At 39.0% G+C, this 18,140-nt stretch overlaps 1 protein-coding gene across 6 annotated transcripts in view; it reads right to left on the bottom strand.

The window, feature by feature from the left end:
* Positions 1 to 18,140, bottom strand: part of LOC121525754 (protein unc-79 homolog) — a 57,367-nt gene that overhangs the window by 12,793 nt on the left and 26,434 nt on the right. For 2 of the 6 annotated variants that reach the window (XM_041811862.1, XM_041811866.1), the window contains exons 20-34: positions 16,616 to 16,757; positions 14,742 to 14,821; positions 14,517 to 14,665; positions 14,270 to 14,427; positions 11,061 to 11,242; positions 8,713 to 8,914; positions 8,425 to 8,607; positions 7,830 to 7,898; positions 7,116 to 7,453; positions 6,822 to 7,004; positions 6,536 to 6,698; positions 4,275 to 4,424; positions 2,890 to 4,149; positions 1,375 to 1,476; positions 808 to 924 (exon numbers count right to left, since the gene is read on the bottom strand). In XM_041811862.1, the coding sequence (XP_041667796.1) occupies positions 808 to 924; positions 1,375 to 1,476; positions 2,890 to 4,149; positions 4,275 to 4,424; positions 6,536 to 6,698; positions 6,822 to 7,004; positions 7,116 to 7,453; positions 7,830 to 7,898; positions 8,425 to 8,607; positions 8,713 to 8,914; positions 11,061 to 11,242; positions 14,270 to 14,427; positions 14,517 to 14,665; positions 14,742 to 14,821; positions 16,616 to 16,757 (3,478 nt within the window). The remainder of the gene's footprint in view (positions 1 to 807; positions 925 to 1,374; positions 1,477 to 2,889; positions 4,150 to 4,274; positions 4,425 to 6,535; positions 6,699 to 6,821; positions 7,005 to 7,115; positions 7,454 to 7,829; positions 7,899 to 8,424; positions 8,608 to 8,712; positions 8,915 to 11,060; positions 11,243 to 14,269; positions 14,428 to 14,516; positions 14,666 to 14,741; positions 14,822 to 16,615; positions 16,758 to 18,140) is intronic. The other 4 variants (XM_041811863.1, XM_041811864.1, XM_041811865.1 and 1 more) reach the window with 4 other exon arrangements.

Below are 18,140 nucleotides of genomic sequence, written 5' to 3'. Positions count from 1 at the left end.
TAAGCTGTACATCAGCATTAGAGTCTGCACATTCAAATGCAGAAGTGCGGTCGTTATCTGTCGTTTTTACAACCGCTAAGTGGAACGAGTGTTTAAAGGGTTTTAATATTTAGTAACACAAAAGTACTCTAACGCATTAGTTTTAGAAGTAGGTAACGCAGTAACGTAACAAATTACTTTTCTCAGTCTGTAACGCAGTAATCTAACAAGTTAGTTTCAAAAGTAACGCTACCCAACACCGCTCATTATCATGTAATCATCAGCCGTTCACATTACCTGTCACATCTATCTCAATTTGTTGACTAAAACTGTGAATTAAAACGTAAGTTAACTCCTTTTTTCCATGAATAAGACAAGACAAAGACCATCTAAAAGATCTTTGATGACCAAACTCTGAGGAATTGTAAGTTAAGTTTACATCAAGTTGACTGAAATGGGACTAAAATGTAATTTAGTTTTCATTAAACTCAGTCAGAACACAACATATCCGTATCTTCTGCCTCTCAGCTGTAGAAAACAGGGATCCAGGTTAACAGAACACACAAGTATGATGTAGCACCAGACTACGGGAAAGAGAATAAATGTTTGACTAATGGTTTTGACTAAAATGTAAGGACTTTTGTGGACTAAAACTGGACTGAAATTAAAGATAGCTGTCAAAATTAACACTGCTATCCTGACGAGGACTAGAGCCTCTGTACATGGAGCACCAACTAAGCTAAGTGACGCCTCTTATGTTTTCTTGCATAACTACTCAGAGTGCACTCAAAAATATCTATTAAGTGACTAAAGTGAGCAAAGACTGACCTGTATCCCAGGTGCTGATGTTATGTGGCGCACTGGACTGATGCTCCAGCTGTCGTTTCATCAGCTGACTCATGGTCAAAGCTCCCAGAGAGCCTCGCTTTACTTGACGGTACTGAGCTAAAGGTCAGACAAAGAAAACGACTCAGAGATTTAAGTACCTGCTTCTGTGATTTCAGCAAAACCAGAGAGTGTATGCTAACATGGAGAAAAGCCAGACACACAAAAAGTAAAATAAGGGTCTCATTATAAATCAGAATTCTGACTTTTTGAGGAATATAAAACAAAAAAGAAAGTTAAAGCTATCTGAAGGAAATTTTGAAACAGAGTCATCTTTACATTTTAATTTGAATTTAATTTCCTTTTTATAAACTTTATTATATCATTTTATTGCATGAATCTAGCTGTAATATGGTGCTTAAACATGAGGCAGCATACAAATTATTTATATAAATAATTATTCATTAAAGTAAATAAGAAAGATCAAGTATAAGGTGTATGAATATCTCACTACAGATAAATTTATTGATGCTACTTAGGAGACTGAGAAGTAAAGTATTTGGATCCTACTTGACACTGAAGAGCGGTGGCTTGTTTCAGGAATAGCAGCTTCAAGAGTTGGGGCTGAGGCTGATTCTCGTGGCTTTTCCAATGTAGACAGAGCTTTGTGATCTGCAAGGCAATATGGGTAAATTATGGGTGGGGCCTTACACACTGTTGTATGTCAATTAAACTGGTTGAAGTTGAAATTTATTTAAGGCTAATTTGGTTATGGTTTCTAGTGTATGGTTTAGTTTTTTAGATTTTCAAAAAATTAGGTGGATTAATGCCTTTGCTTCTAGCTCTTTCAGTCAATATAATTATTTCACAGATTCTAATGAGTACCCAAATAGAGACTGATTAAACAAGTCTCCACTCAACAATCTCAAATTAAGAGTATAGTTTATATAACAAGTGATCTATGATGAAGATAAATAATTATTTTATAGCTTTTCTTCTATTATTCTAAACACAAAGAAAGGAGCTATAGACAAATCAATGGCAAGGAGAAGTTGTAATAAAAAAGGGGACATGGTGAAAAAAAAATTCTGTATTTTCAAGGGATATGTGAGCATCTAGTGTATCTACTGACCCAAAAAAGTAAAATAAGCCATCCATGGTTGGCCTATGTCTGAAAACAAGGAATCTGGCAGTCTGTTCAGAATCTGTGTTCCTTGTGATGTCATGAGGGAAAAAAAAACTTTTTTTATGATATCTCAATTTTTTCAGATGCACTTGTATAATCATATCTGCCTCTCCCCTGGGATCTCTACCTACAGCCATGGAAGTACACAGCTGCACTCGTGTCAGCACGGCCAATGCAAGAGAAGGGTGGGGCAAGAAGGAGCTCATTTATATATAAAGAGTCCAAAAATGACTGTTCTGAGAAAGGCTATTTAGAGCTTGTTTATATAAAGTCAAAAACCTCCTCTGGTGCTTGATCCATGTTATAGTTTGACCATGACACAGCACAGGTGTTTCATTTAGACCTCCCAGGACTGTGTTATAAGGCAGATACTCAACACAACACAAATACTGACAGTAAAAGAATGACAATTCATACTCTGGCTCTATGAAGAGCAGTTTTGAGGTGTACACTCTCTGATCTACAGGGAGTCTGGGGAGTGAACTCAGTGCAGCATCACAGAAGGTTTAATTTTTTGGACCAGGAACAGCTGATGTTCAGAAGAATACAGTTAAGAGCATAAACTTTAAGAGGGTCAGTTACTTAATTTGTAGTGAGGCAGTTTGCAATTAAATATACTTCAGTTTTGGCCTATGCTACTATAATCAAATTTTTGTGCAATACAGATATGAAAACTACTGAATGTTGTGAGCTGAGAAAACCCTCTAGCATAGTGGAAACTGTGATCCAAATTGACTTATATACTATCTTATCTAAACATGAAGAAAAAAAAATTTGGCATCACTCTGGTACAAAGGCTGACTATTTTGATACTGATTTAAATGCAGGACAAGCCTGATGTCTTTGTCATCACTTTAAAAGATAGTTTAAAACAAATAAGACTATAAACCTGTCCATACCTGTCTCTGTGGCCTGCTCTCCACCCAGCTTGTCAAACATATTAAAAGAGATGTCCAGATATTCCCTCTGAATGGCGCTGACAGCTATCTTCCTCTGCTTCCTTTGTCTGGGAACAATCTGGATCTTAAACTCTGCCTCGTCGTTGTCCTCCCCTCCTTCATTATCAGGTTTAGGTTCACTGTCAGCCTCGTCACCCAAGTCGTCTTCCTCCTCATCATCTCCATCCTCCTCATCTTCGTCATTGCTGATGCTCTTGCTTTTTTCTGGTGAGGAGAGAGGCTCTGCGTTGTCCTCTGGGATGTCCAAGAAGATGGTTCTGCCGGAGGGAGATGTTCCAGGTCCCATCCCAGTCTTAACATCTTCAGGGGTGATGGGCACATCATCTAAAGAGGAATAAGGGACATGTGGGGTCTTCCTCAGCAGGTCTCTTTTCTGCTTCAGGGTCATCGGGCTTTCATGGCAGATGTTTTCTGCTCTGTCTGGAAGATCCAGAGAGGTGCTAGGAGTCACACGGTTTGACTTGTTTTCAGGAATTTCGGGGCTCTTTTTATCACTGGAACAGTCCTCCACGCTCACCTGAACCACAGGAGACAGCCGTAAAGTGTTGCTACTTGCAGGAGAAGCTGAGACCTTTGGACTCCCGTTGAATTTGGAAGCAATGATTGTGTTGAGGTCAAACTCCTCATCGCTCTCCACGATCCTCAGAGGAGGCAGTGGTTCGAAAACCAAGGAGTCACTGTCGGACATGGAGAGCAGGGAGTGTTTTTCTGGGATGGAGGTGCAGTCGGAGGAGAGGTCAATGAGGTCCTGGTCTTCTTTTCCCTGAGCTGATCCTCCAAGCGACCCCTGGTCTATCTTGTCCTCAAATGTCTCCATGCAGCTGAGGCGAACCTCTGGGATGACAGGTTTGGAGATGTCTGACTGTCCGCCACGAGAGCCTCGTCGATCAATTGCATCAAGGCCCTCTGCACGCACAGAAGAGCCATCAGATGATCCTTTGTCATGACGCCTGCTGTGGGATGTTGCCAAAGAGGGGGGCAGGACCACAGGCGGAGCCTGAAGGTCACAGCGATCGATGCAGGATTTACGCCGATGTTCGTCTAAATTAAAAAGGATGGAATCGGTGTTGGAAATGTCCAGAGATTTCTGTTTGTGCATAGCCTGGAGACGCTTCTTCCTGGTGCTCTCCTCCCTCACACAGTGCAAGATGCTATCCTGAAGGGCGCTGGCTTCGCGGTACTCGGACAGCTCAATTTCACCTGATGCACACAAAATAAACAGACTTTTTCAACAAGGCTGCATGCAGCCTCAAAAAGACATTCAGCTAGCAATAGAAAATATTTAATCAATACTACACTTGAATCTGAAAGCCTCTACTTCTTACTTTTCTTGGCATTCAGCTCCACCGGCTGGTACTTCACAGACTTGCTGCCACCAATCCTCTTAAGGCGGGCAAAGAAGGTCTGTGACTCCTTATTAGCAGCTCCAGTCGGTGTGTCATGGACATCTGACTCATCGAATACACTGTCCTCCTCTAAAACAGAGAAAAAAATCAACATCAGTGCTACATTCAAGAGTCAAAGTGATGCATTTTGGAGAAGACATACATGAAGAGGACAGCCATTATTCCTCCAGTTTGTTTCTGTAATAAAATTTTCTTAATAAAATGATTTCCAGCTCAACTGAAGAACTTAAAAAATGCCATCCTCTTAGGGCTCCTATTTATTGTTTTTAGCAGAAATGAAATGAATAATTATACATTTTTATTCCCTTGAAAAACAAGACATTAGCAATAAAGACTGTCTATGCCTTTATTGAAATTTTAATACCTGTAATAGCTGCTTAACTGTAGATGTTGTTGAAGAACCATTCCTTTCTATATTTCCACAGTAATCTAATCACATTAAGTAATCAATTGGTTATTTTAAGACAGCAGAGTGTGACAGCTTTTGTCAGAAAAACCTACCTATGCATGTGCAGGTTCTGATACTATGCTGTGAGGTCTGGGTTCTTATGATATTTTAGTTCATGTTTTGGTTGGGTTTTTCTTAGGCTTTTTTACTGTAGGGGTTTTGTTGATGTTTTTTGGGTGCTCTTGCTGTTTTGCATCATCAGTGGAGCCCAGATACAGTACCTATAAAAAGTATTCACCCCACTTGGATGTTTTCACCTTTTAATTGATTTCATAAATCAGCCATGGTCAATGTAATTCTGAAAACAGATTTCTACAAAGTAATGTCAATTACATAAAAATATGTCATGCAAAATAAGTGACTGCATAAATCTTCACCCCCTTCAAGTCAGTGTTTAGTAGATGCACCTTTGGCTGCAATCACAGCACTGAGTCTGTGTGGATAGGTCTCAATCAGGCTTGCACATCTGGACACTTAAATTTTACTCCAAAATTGCAAAATTGCTCAAGCTCTGTCATGTTGCATGTGAATTGGGCATGAACAGCCCTTTTCAATCCAGCCATAAACTCTCTATTGGATTGAGGTCTTAACTCTGACTCAGCCACTCCAGAACATTCCTGTTGTCTTTAAACCATTTTCATATAGCTTTCACTGCATGCTTTGATTCATTGTCTTGCTAAAAAAATAAATTTTGCCACATTCATTTTATCCTCTACCTTTATTAGCCTTCCAGGGCCAGCTGCAGAGAAGCATCCCCACAACATGATGCATTGCTGCCAGCACTGTGTTTCACAGTGGGGATGATGTGTTTGTGGTGATGTGCAGTGTTTGGTGTCTGCCAAACATAGCATCTTGTCTGATTGCCTAAAAGCACCATTTTGGCCTCATTAGACCAAAGACCTTTCTTCCACTTGACCATGGAGTCTCCAACATGCCTTTTGGTATGTTCTAGTCAAGATTTAATATGAGTTTTCTCAAACAGTGACTTTCTCTTTGCCACTCTCCCATAAAGCTTTGACTGTTGGAGAACCCAGACAGCATTAGTTGAATGCAGAGTCTCTCCAATCTCAGCTGCTGAAGTGTGTAACTCCTTCAGAGTAGTCAAAGATGTCTTTATTGGCCTCTTTCACTAGATTCCTTGCATGGTCAATCAGTTTGTGAGTGCAACCAGATTTACACATGTGCCATATTCCTTCTATTTCTTAATTATGGATCTAACTGAACCCTGGGGGATGACTTGTATCCATCCCCTGGCTTTTTCTTTACACTAACCTTTTCACTGAGCTGCCTGGAATGTTCTTTTGTCTTCATCATGTAATGGTAGCAAGGAATACCGAATACCGACCATTGACTGGACCTTCCAGACACAGGTGTCTTTATACTACAATCATTTTAGACACATTCACTGCATTCTGATGATCCCTGTTTCACAATTGGACCTCTGTTGAATTGGGTCAGTCACTTTAAAGGGGGTAAATATTTATGCACTCACTTATTTTACCTTATATATTTTTATTTAATTGATATGACTTTGTAGAAATATGTTTTCACATTGACATTAAAGAGTTTTTCTTTGTAGTTTTTTGTCAAAAAAGCCAAATGAATTGATTGTGATTGATCAATGGAAGTATAAAACATCAAGGGTGTATAGAACTTTTTATAGACACAGTATATGATCTGTCTAACCAGCCTCTCAGTGTTTACATTATCATTAATTGTTACGCCCCCTTACCTTTTTCTTTCTCGCTGTAGCGGCTCATGTTGGAGTTGTCACTGTAGAGAGGTCCAGCTGTAGCATGAGGACGACAACTGTGAAACTGGGCATTCAGTGTGTTGATGGTGATGTGGATCAGATGGAGGACCACTTTACTGCCGTCCATATCTCTGTAAGGGTACTGAAGTGCATGGAAGAACATAATAAGCTCATGTTCCACTGCTGCTTAATTGACTTAGAAGCAGAATAACATGTTATGGGAGACACTGAATGACTAATGTTCTTTTAACGAAACAAAGAGTACCTTATAGAGGATAACCAGCAGAGCTTTGAGCCACATCTGTCTGATGTGTGGCCTTAGGGCCCACAGGGAGCACCTAGGAGGCTGCTGAAAGTAGTGTCTCAGCTGTGGACAGGTGCAGTACTTCAACACCTGGACCACCAGGGGGAGCAGCTGCTTCCCCAAACTTATATTGTAATCCATCACCTGGAAAAAAATGGTAGTTACATTTACTATCATTTGTTTTATAATGTTTTATTCCATTCTGAATGCATTTTGAAAGCAAAAACAGTAGATCAAAAATTATATGTCAGTTACTTGTGCAATGCCAGCAATAAAGCCGTTAAAACAAGTAGAGGTGCGCATCTTCTGAGGTGCAATCATGAAGCAGCCCTCCTGTTGGTCATATCCCAGCAGCACATACAAGTGCCGCTTCACCGTGTTGAAAGCTTTGGCGCTGCCGATGTCGGCCTCAGCGCTGCTCTGGTCTTTAGCCATGAATTTCATCAGCACCATGATGAGCTGGTGAACTGTCTGGTGGTCAATGCCAGCGTCCTCAGGGAGCAGGTCTCTGATGATGGTGTCATCCTCAGGAGACGGGGTCTGGCCTGCAAGAGGGGCTGAAGCGTCAGGGTTAGAGTGCGGGAGGAAGCGTGCTGCAGACAGAGGAGAGCGTGGGGAGAGAGTAAAGTGCAGAGCAGTGGGAAGGGGGTGACAAGACAGAGGTAGGGGGGAGTCAACTTGTCCACTTCTCTGAGAGGAGAGGTGGAGGCATCATCATGCAATACACATACATCAGTGAAACATGGAAAAAATAAATGTGGTAGACATGAAGTAAATGACAGCCTAGCTATTAGCAAGGGTGTTGTATTTTACTCCTTCTAATGTTAAAAATAGTGTTGGCCTATGGCAGAAAGACAAAAATAACTGCTGCTTTTTTTTTTACATTAGCTTAACCAAACTGGATCTTCCTCCAATATGACGTGATTATGGAGAATAATATTTATGGTTCAGATTTAGGTGGTTATTTACCTGGCAGGACTTTCTCTATCATATCTCCCAGTGTCGGGGCAGAGTGCTCTTGCCTTGTAAGCCTTAAAGCTAAAACCACATATGAAGAACACAATTTAGAGAATGTACAAGGGAAACAGTCCAGGACATGTGTGTGACCTTTATTGTCAGCGCACAAACAAACAAACAAACAAACCCAAAAAACAATTTATGGCCTTAATGTACCATAAAATCAACATGCTTTTAAAAAAGGGCATTTCAGAAAAATAAGAAATATTCACATCATGTTTGATCTCCCAGAAATTCAAACAAAGTGTTTTAGATGTTAAAGTGAGATGACAGTTGAGAACAAACAAGTAAGGAGAGAAACACTGGGTAATTGTGACCACAAGGGTTAAATAGTATTTGCAAATAAATACGCATTTGGTTTGACACATGAGGGAGATGAAATGGGCAGTGATCACCACATTAGGACTATGCTGACATTTAGGTGCTATTCTGAGAATAATGGAATTAAACCAAAGTCTGAAGTTATTTGCAAACACTGTTAGACCACAGACTCAGTGAAAGTGACACAGGCTTGGATTCAAAACACAGGCTGATTTGTTCTACTCACGGAGTCGGTTGCTCAGGGATTCAGGGAGTGAAAAAGCCCGCTTAGACTCAGCTGGGACTCCTTTCACACTGTCACGGAGGGAACGCACGCTTTTCTGCCGATTCCTGGCAAAACGGGCCCTCCGTATCTTCCACATTGCAGCATCACTAAGGTTGGCTACGTTGGTTCGTACAGCTGTGATCGCTAACAAAAGGAAGTTTACAAATTTTATCTTGAAGCTCTTTATGTTTCAGAGACATTTAAGTTTCTGGAAAGTATGAAAACTATAAAGACCACAAAGCTATTTACTTGTGGGGAAAGGGAACTCTTTATTGCAGTCCAGGTGCAGCTGAGCCTCCAGAGATAAGGTTTCAAAGCGGTTGACGAAGAACTCCCAGCTCAGCGCAGGAATGTCTTTCTTCAGAAAGTGCAGTAGCAAGAGTTTGCTGAGGATGATGGGACGATCTCTGACAACAGTGTCAAACTGGAAATCTAGGCACAGGCATAGTCCCTGTACAACAAACAACACACGCATAGATTTAGATGGGCTTCTGAAAAGTAAGGGCAAGAAGAATGAATGAAGAGGATAGTATGGCCTGCTTTACATTTTAAGTAACAAGGCAAGACATAGATGAGGAGATACTGTACCACAAAAGTATAAAAAGAAAATGTTTGGAGCTCATGTTGGTTTAAACTCGTGACTTCATCAAAATTATGTGTAAATGATGTAGAAATGTTCCTGGAGGACAAAAAAAAAAAACCTTATTTGAACTACTTTCAGATCAACATGGGTACAGGCAAAGATGCAGAACTGAGACAGCTCTGAAGCTTTCTGACAGCTACAACATGCTGTCATATCATTCATATCAAGTTAACATGACTGATTTATTTATTGATTTATTGACTGATAGGAAATAACCATACTCCTGTTTTGATTCCCAATGAAAAGTTTAAGGAACTATTTTTTTCAGCATGATGCTGTTACACCTGCAAACATAATAAATCACAAATGTTATAGAACTCAGCAGTTTTTAATGTAATAATCCCACAAACGTAACACATTTCCCACAAATGTATCAGCAGTTGTCTACTAATGGAATAAAAAAATTCCTACAGACTTAAAAAACTATTACCGGTATATATGTGGGAAGGTAAAAATCCACAGCTTTTTAGATGTTGTGTTTATTTCCCCAAATGTAATATGACCATACCTTTTTACAACTGCCAGTGCATTCAAGTCAGTTTTTAGCTAAAGTCTCATCAAAAAATGTAGTCATGGGAGCACAGATGGTCGAGTGGTTTGGGGCGCTACCCATGTGCATGGGCGGCTAGGGTTCGAATCCGGCCTGAGGCCCTTTGCCGCATGTCTCTCCCCACTCTCTTCCCTGTTTCCGAGTCTATCCACTGTCCTTCCTCTATCAAATAAAGGCATAAAAAGGCCCAAAAATAAATGTTTAAAAAAAATGTAGTCATGCCAATATTTTTGTTTGCCATAAAACAGGAAGTAGTTTTTAGTAGTTTTTTGAGTGCTTTAGGACTCCCATAAACACTTCCTGTTTCATGGCGAACAAAACTACCATGACTACATTTTTTTATGTGACTTGAGCTTGAGCTACAGCAAAAATTACCAGAACTTAAATTTTTCATGTTCACATTACACTCGTGGGAAGTTAATACAATTTGAGATACAGTAATTTTTACCTTCACACACGTCATAATCTCTGCAAATGTAATCGTTAGAATATTTGCACTAGGCAATTGCTATCATGTTTGTTTAAATATATTAATTCTGTGGGATTATTACATTTAAAGCTGCATATTTACTTACAATGTGGGTTATTAAGTTTGTGGGCACTTATTACATTTGCAGCTGTCACAGAAGCCTTTCTTTCTTTAAAAGTTGGTATCATTAAGGGGCAATTTCTGGATAAATCTTTGGCTTAGGAAGATTTTCATTTTCATGTTTTGTACACGATATGTTAAAGAGATCTCTGTACACCTGAATGTGTGACAGGTGCCTTGGAGGAGGATACACCTGATGAAGGTCAGTTAGACTTAAATGTTGTATGTTTCAATAAATGTAAGAAATGAGTGAGATGGTGTGTAGGAGCTTTTTTGAATATGTTTGGTACACCAGAATTACAAATAACTTAATCAGGATATCAGTCTGAGTCTGTGAGTCTTATCAAAACAATCAAAACATTATAAACCACAATGTTAAATATTACATACTTACTGTCTGGTGGATGTTAGTGCCACTCATCATCTTTAAATTAAATTTAATTCATGGTTGCATGCTGGGTCTTTTTACTATGAAAAACATTTTCTAATCTTCCTTTCAGAAATAATCATAAAGTAGTATTAGGTTAAAAGAGATGTTTCAGGATTTTCACAGGTACTTAGCAAGTTTCTGCTGAAGACTTATTTATATAAACTCTTTCAAAGTTCACTTGTCTCTGCTACTGTACATATTAAATTCTTATTTGGCAGTCATGATGAAAATTACAAAAACAAAAATGCAGCTGAAAGACAAAAATTTGACAAAATATCAATTAAATAAAGATATCCAGATTACTCTAAAAAAAAACTGATCCAAAACATCCTATAATGAAAGTTTCATTCCCTCTGATTGACTCTGATGACAGTGATAAGCTCACCTGTAGTGCTGGCCTCTTGATGGTGTCCAGCAGCAGTCTGGCCCGGGTGGCCACAGCTGGGTTGACGTCTTCCACTGAGGCCAAGAAGCAGCAGAAAGCGTGGGCCAGAGAATATTTCAGGAGATGGTTTTTTGTCACCGCACCAATGTCTAGGAATCGACACAGGACTGCTACCTTTTCCACTGGGAGGAAGCACAATGTACAGAACAGGAACATCAGTGGAAGCAGGGATGGATTAAACACTAAAGTAAGGAACCTGAACAGACATACTGTTTGTCCACGTTAAAGTTTCATACATATAATAACTAGCACTGGATATGTGGTCATTGAAAAAGAGTGTATAAAGTGAGTCTCAATGGTTAGCTCTTTGGATTTAAGAGTAAATTTTTAGTTTCTTTAATGAAATGCCTCCTTCTGGTCAAAAGTCAGCACAGTTGTTAACACGATTCTCTATTGTGCTGCATGAAATGCTATCATAAATTTCACCATGTATGCTAAAATGTATGCTGCATGTATTTCCAAGTTACAACAGTAAGGGCAGAGTGGTTAACAAGGATTTCTTCAATGACTTTTAAATCAAAGAAAAAATTAACAATAAAATCAACATTTTTTTGCAGTATTACCCAATCATCTCAGCTCTACTGGGGGAAGATCTTGGAACATTAAATGCAAAAACTGATACCCCACAAAATAAGTTATTTTGTATTTTAAAACTAAGTCAAAAACAATGAAAATTTCCTAAACAAAGGGTGAAAATATTGATTTTTGTAAAACTGGAGGAACCAGAAAATAGAGATAAAAATAAATGCAGGAAGGTTATTTCTAAATCGATGTGGATCAACATTTTTTGCCAGCCAATAACAAATAAATCCGCTCCTTGTCTGAGTTATAGAGAAAATACTGTTGTAACTTTATTTTCAGCCACATAAACAAAATCAGAATTTAAAAGCCAATTCAGAGTCGTAACTCTGCCATTTTCTGATCATGCTGCTGCAGGAGAAATACTGCAGTCATTTACTCTCAGCTTTCTGTGCCAGTTCTGCTGAGTTAATCTTCAAGTTTGGCTGATAAGTTGCTTAAAGCGCTATTGAGTTTACATTAGTGCAGCAAATTAAGAGGCCAGATTCAATTCAACTTTGAACAGATAGATTAGGTGCAGCCTATCTGTTATCACATGTTTAAGTCAAGGTTTTATTTTATTTACTCCAATTTAGACACTTCTGATTTATTTTAGGACGAATGCATATAATTAGTTTAATATTGATGCTTCAATTTCAGCCTCATCTACAGAAAGTCTTTGCACAACTCTTTATTTAAAGGATATTCATTAATTTTTTGTCTCTCATTCTAAAATGAATGAGAGAGATTCTTTCAGCAATTATTGGCTTTATTTGTTGTGGCATAGATTAAAATTTAAAAATAGATGCTTCATTTGGAAATCCATAAACTCTCACCCATTCTTGGCCGATGAAAAACACAGAGTGCTAACCACTAGATGTCAGTGTGGAGTTAAGAGACCATAAAGAGCAAAAACACATCACCTGAAGGCTCCATGTAATGTATTTATTTAATTATGTGAATGAGTTATGACTATATTAATCAGGTCTTTGTTGAAAACCACTGATAAGATGACATAACAGTATTGAGAGTGTTTTCATGGTATAAACCATGGATGTATTACCTTACTATGTGAAAAAAGCTGAATTTCTGAATATCAGTATGCAACTTGTGCTAATAACTTTGTGGACCTTCACCGGATTATTCCCTGTATGTCTGGCTTTAGTAATGGTTCAATTGTTCCTCCTGCTTTCTATTACGTACACATCTAGTCTGACGACCTGTCCTCTGCCTCTGTCTCAAGGTCATACCACTCCTCTCTGCCAATCAGAAGGCGAGAAACAGCCTTATTAATCCCACAATTCCTCTTTTCCGCCTGTTTGAGCCATACGGTAACCATGACAACAGAAGGGTGTCTGTGTGCAGGCAGTGGTTTAGGCAGCTATTATATCGACAGACTGGAGGTCTCATCACACAGTTCTTTCAACAACCATTTTGCTTGCAAAAGGACACATTAAGGCAACAACAAAAACTATAATTATAAACGGCTTAATCAGCCTGGTAGGGAGTCATATCAGTGCATCATGTGAAATGAATGAAAATAGGACAAACACATACAGTGCATTCAGAAAGCATTCAGACCCCCTTTACAATTTCTTCAGTCCTTTCTTTCTCTCATTAATCTACACCCAGTACCCCATCATGACAAAATAAAACTGAAATTTAGACATTTTTGCAAGAAATTTGGCACAACCAAGACTCTTCAAGACTTGTCACTGCAGTCCAGATTTCAGTGCAAAACACATGAAAGCCTGCATGGAGTTTGCAAAAAAGCACCTGAAGGACTCTCAGACTGTACAAAACAAGATTCTCTGGTCTGATGAAACCAAGATTGCACTGTGGCCTCAGTTCTAAACATTATGTATGGAAGAAAACAGGCACCGCCCTTTACTGGCTCAATACCATCCCTACAGTGAAGCATGGCGGTGGCAGCATCATGCTGTAGGGGTGTTTTTCATCAGAAGAGGCTGGGAGACTGGTCAGGGTTGAGGGAAAGCAGAATGGAGCAAAACTCAGAAATATCCTGAATGAAAACCTGTTCTCAGGACCTCAGACTGGGCTGAAGGTTCACCTTCCAACATGACAATGACCCACGCAGCCAAGAAACACAGGAGTGGCTCAGGGACAACTCTGAATGTCCCTGAGTGTGGCTCAGCCAGAGCCCAGAGTTGAACCCTACAGAACATTTCTGGAGAGACCTGGAAATGGCTGTCCAATGATGGCCCCCATCCAACCTGACTTAGCTTGAGAGGATTTGCAAAGAGGAATGTCAGAAAATCCACCAATCCAGGTGTGCAAAGCTTGTTGCATCAAATTCAAAATGATTCAAGGCTGTAATTGCTGCCAAAGGCGCTTCAACTCAGTACTGAGTAAAGGGTCTGAATAACTTTGTCAATATGATATTTCAGTTTTCGAAAATTCAATTTTCACTTTGCCATGATGGGGTATAGAGTGTTGTTTAAAGAGAAACAAAAATGAATCTAAATTATTGCAGCATCTGACTGCAACATGACAAAACTGAAAAAGTGAATTGGGTCTGAATACTTTCTAATGCACCATATTTTAGCTTGACACCATTAGCTTTCTCTTACCTGCTTCAAACCGTATTTTCCAGTCTTTGCTGTTGAAGTTTGTGTTGATGAGGTTCCAGAAGATGTCCGCCCCGTGTGACAGAGAGAGGGCATGCAGGAGTTGAGGCACAGCCAGAGAGGCGAGCTGACAAAACTCTGACTTCAACATGGACCAAAGACTGAAATCATACACAAAATTAGACATTAAAATAAATGGATGTCAAGTATTTTTAAATATAACAATTTGTATAAAAACAGTTACAAATACCTTGGAATGAGCATCTTCTCCTGAATGTAGGCAAGGAACTGTGGGTGATCTTTACGAGCGAGATACAAACATTCTCCATGGAGACACAGGATCTTCAGACAGTTCAGCATGTTGAATAAGATGTCAGGCTCCTCAAACTTTGACATTTCCTAGACACAGAGGAGATGTTATGATTTACACCACAGAAAGCATCAGGTTTAATATGCAGTGATTCAGAATGAGTACCTGCAGGATGGTGTATATGAGCTTCAAAGATACAGGGAGCTGCTGGTAGGAGAACTTTTTATCAGAGTTGTTCTTCATTGCTGGAATAAAGAAGAGTGTTGTGTTAGAAAATTACTGGAGGTACTCTTCATTATGACAGAAAATACCTGGTTGAAGGATGAAGAAAACCATGAAGATGCAAACAAGTGTCCAAAACTGGCATCACGTCACACCCTGTGTGGTAGATGTGTGGCTAGAGATAATAGTCAGCCTATTATGAGTTAACCTGGTATTTAGACTTGGCTCGGGCAATACCTAGTCATTTTTCCCTTAAATAAGTTTTGTTTAAAACAACAGGATATAAGGAGGTACTTTGTGGGATTCTTTATTTTTTACATTTGGACAGCTAGCTGTTATTATGTCTCTAGTTTTCACGTTAAGCCTAGCTAGCTGCTGACTGGCAGTCATCATGCTTTTCATATAGAGTTCACTACAGCCATGATAAAGTCCAGAATTGTTGGCAGTCTTAGATTGCCATCAAATAATATGTGGTAAATCTGTGGTTGGAGCTAGTAGCAAGTTTTGAAATTGAGACGGAAATCGTGTAGCGTAAAACACCTGGAATTAAATTATTTATGCTCAAAGTTATGTTTGAAGTAAACAAAGGTTTTGTCATTGTGAAACTGTAATGGTTTTTCAAACAAACTTTGCATCTGCAACTGACATCACAAAGCATACATGTTATGTGGCAGAAGCCACATAACATGTATGCTCAAGTTAGCTCAGCTAGCATAAAGACCAGAGACACTGAGCAGCTCAAAAGACCTCACTTGCAACTGTTTTATTATACCAGAGATGAGAAGGGGGAAATTTTTCTCTTAACAATTTCATGAAAAAACTGCACTTATCTCAAGATAAAAAAACAATTTTTTAACCATAAGCCACAACCAGCAATGGGAAAGTTTAGTGACTTAGGGTAGGGTTAGGGGTTAGGGTAAGATTTCTGTCAATAAGTTCATAAGTTTGACTGACATGTTAAACCTCATGAGAACTGAGCCTTTTTTCTTAGTTTCTCACACCTTTTTGGAATAAATAGGACCTGATGAGTTTAAAAGCTCAGCCTTGTCTTGGAAAAGAATTGTTTTTAACCAAAAGTGATATCCACAATCTACCGAGGGTCCTGTTTCTGCATCAACAAAGTTCTGAATTTCTTGGAAATTTTTTCTTTCCAGAATCTGCTCAAATTCCCTTAAAATTTCAAAGAAATTCATCGTACATTCTGTTAAAATACTTGAAAAGAATTTTAAGGTATCTCATAAACACAATTCCCCAAATGTTTCAGAAAAACGTTGTCATTAAGCCTGAATATTAATACAATAATAAAAAATGTTCCCCCAAAAATTCCTGCAAATTTAACAGCAAAATTCCCAAAATCTCAAAGTAAATCCCTCAAAATTTTCAAATACATTCCATGCATTTTCAAATTCAAGACATCCAAACAAATTCCTTGAAATTTTTATGAGAAAGGTACATCCCCACCCCAAAAATATCCAAACAAATTTTCCAGATTCCCATGAAAATACTCAAAAAATTTCAAATCAGATTTTCTGCGAAACTTCTAATGAATCTCGCCAAATAGACATACCTCCAAAAGGTCCATGAAAAATACTTGTAAACTTCCGAGCAAATAACCAAAAATATGACAATTCAACATTTCAAACTAATAACTTACTTACTTACAATGGACATTTCTGGATAATTATGTAAAACAATCTAATAACAGAAATGATAACTCTTTTGAAGAAAAGCGGAGATATGATGTTCTCAAATGAACATGCAAGGTCTCTGGAAGTTGATAATGATATTTCACAAAACTGCAAAGAATTGATACACACATGTGTCATCAGGAGATTGGTTGTTGGGATTTTCAGTAGGTGCGCTGCTCGGGTTGTCTCCTTCTTCACTTCCATTCTCTGTTCCCATGGAGAAATCAGTCTGAGGGAAGAGCAAAGTTTCTTCCAAACTATCTGTAGGTTCCTGCGGAGGAAATCAATGAATGTCAAACCTTATTCTTTAAATTTTTCATAAGTTTGATTTTGGAACTACCATTTTGAAAGAAAGAAAATGACATAATTTATGAAGACATGTATCTTTCAAAATGACTCAAACATTCAGGGTTCTACACTATGAGGACAAAAGTATTTGGTCACACCTGTTAATCATTTAATTTAGGTCTTCCAATCAGACCCATTGCCGAAGGTGTATAAAATCAAGCACCTAGCCATGCAGTCTCCATTTCCAAACATTTATGATACAAAATAGGTTGTATGTAAAAGCGAAGTGACTGCAAGCATAGTACTGTGATGGATGCCACCTTTGCATAAGACGGTTTGGGAACTTTCATCCCTGCTGGGGTAGTATTAGAAAGTGGAAGAGTTTAGGAACAACAGCAACTCAGCCATCAGGCGGAAGACCACATAAGACTGCTAAGGTGCATAGTGCATAAACTGCCACAGGCGTTTATGTAAGCATGATAAGTTAACGGTTTCCAGTTTTGGTTTCTATGGCCGAGCAGTTGCATGCAAGTTTCACATAACCAAGTCCAATGGCAAGTGTCAGATGGAGTGGTGTAAAGCACGCTGACACTGGACTGTGGAGCAGTGGAAATGCGTTCTGTGGAGTGACCAATAACGCGTCTCTGTTTGGTATTCAGATGGGCAAGTAAGATGCCAGGAGAACGTTACCTGCCTGACTGTATTATGCCAACTGGAAAATTTGGTGGAGGAGGGATAATAGTATGTGGCTGGTTTTCAAGGTTTGGGTCTAGACCCCTTGTCTCCAATGAAGGGAAATCTTAATCATTCAGCATACCAAGACATATCAGACAATGCTGTGTTTCCAACTTTGTGGAAACAGTTTGGGAAAGGTCCTTTTCTATTCGAACATGAGTGTGCCCCAGTGCACAAAGCAAGGACTGTAAAGACCTGGTTTCATGAGTTCAGTGTGGTAGAACCTGACTGGTCCACACACAGCCCTGATCTCACCCCAATGAACACCTTTGGGATGAATTGGAATAGGGATTACAAGCCAGACCTTCTTTTCCTACATCAGAGCGTGACTTTATAAGAATAGAATGAGTGTGTACACATTCCTACAGAAACACTCTAAAATCTTGTAGAAAGCCTTTCAAGAAGAGTGGAGGCTGTTTTGGCTGCAAATGGGGGGGCAACTCCATTAAAGTAGATGTATTTGAAAACAATGTCATTACAGTCCCTATTGATATAATGGTCAGGGGGCCAAATACTTTTGTCCATGTTGTGTATTTTCTGTGTGATTTTGGACCTTGGGATGATGTTTTATTTAGAAAAAAACACTTATGTACAGAACTTAATTCTTGGCTTTCATATAAACTTTGTGCAC

Source organism: Cheilinus undulatus, linkage group 18 (assembly GCF_018320785.1).
Source record: "Cheilinus undulatus linkage group 18, ASM1832078v1, whole genome shotgun sequence".
Lineage (NCBI taxonomy): Eukaryota > Metazoa > Chordata > Actinopteri > Labriformes > Labridae > Cheilinus > Cheilinus undulatus.
Note: the sequence above shows the minus strand (reverse complement) of the source record. Positions and strands in the feature narration are given on the sequence as shown.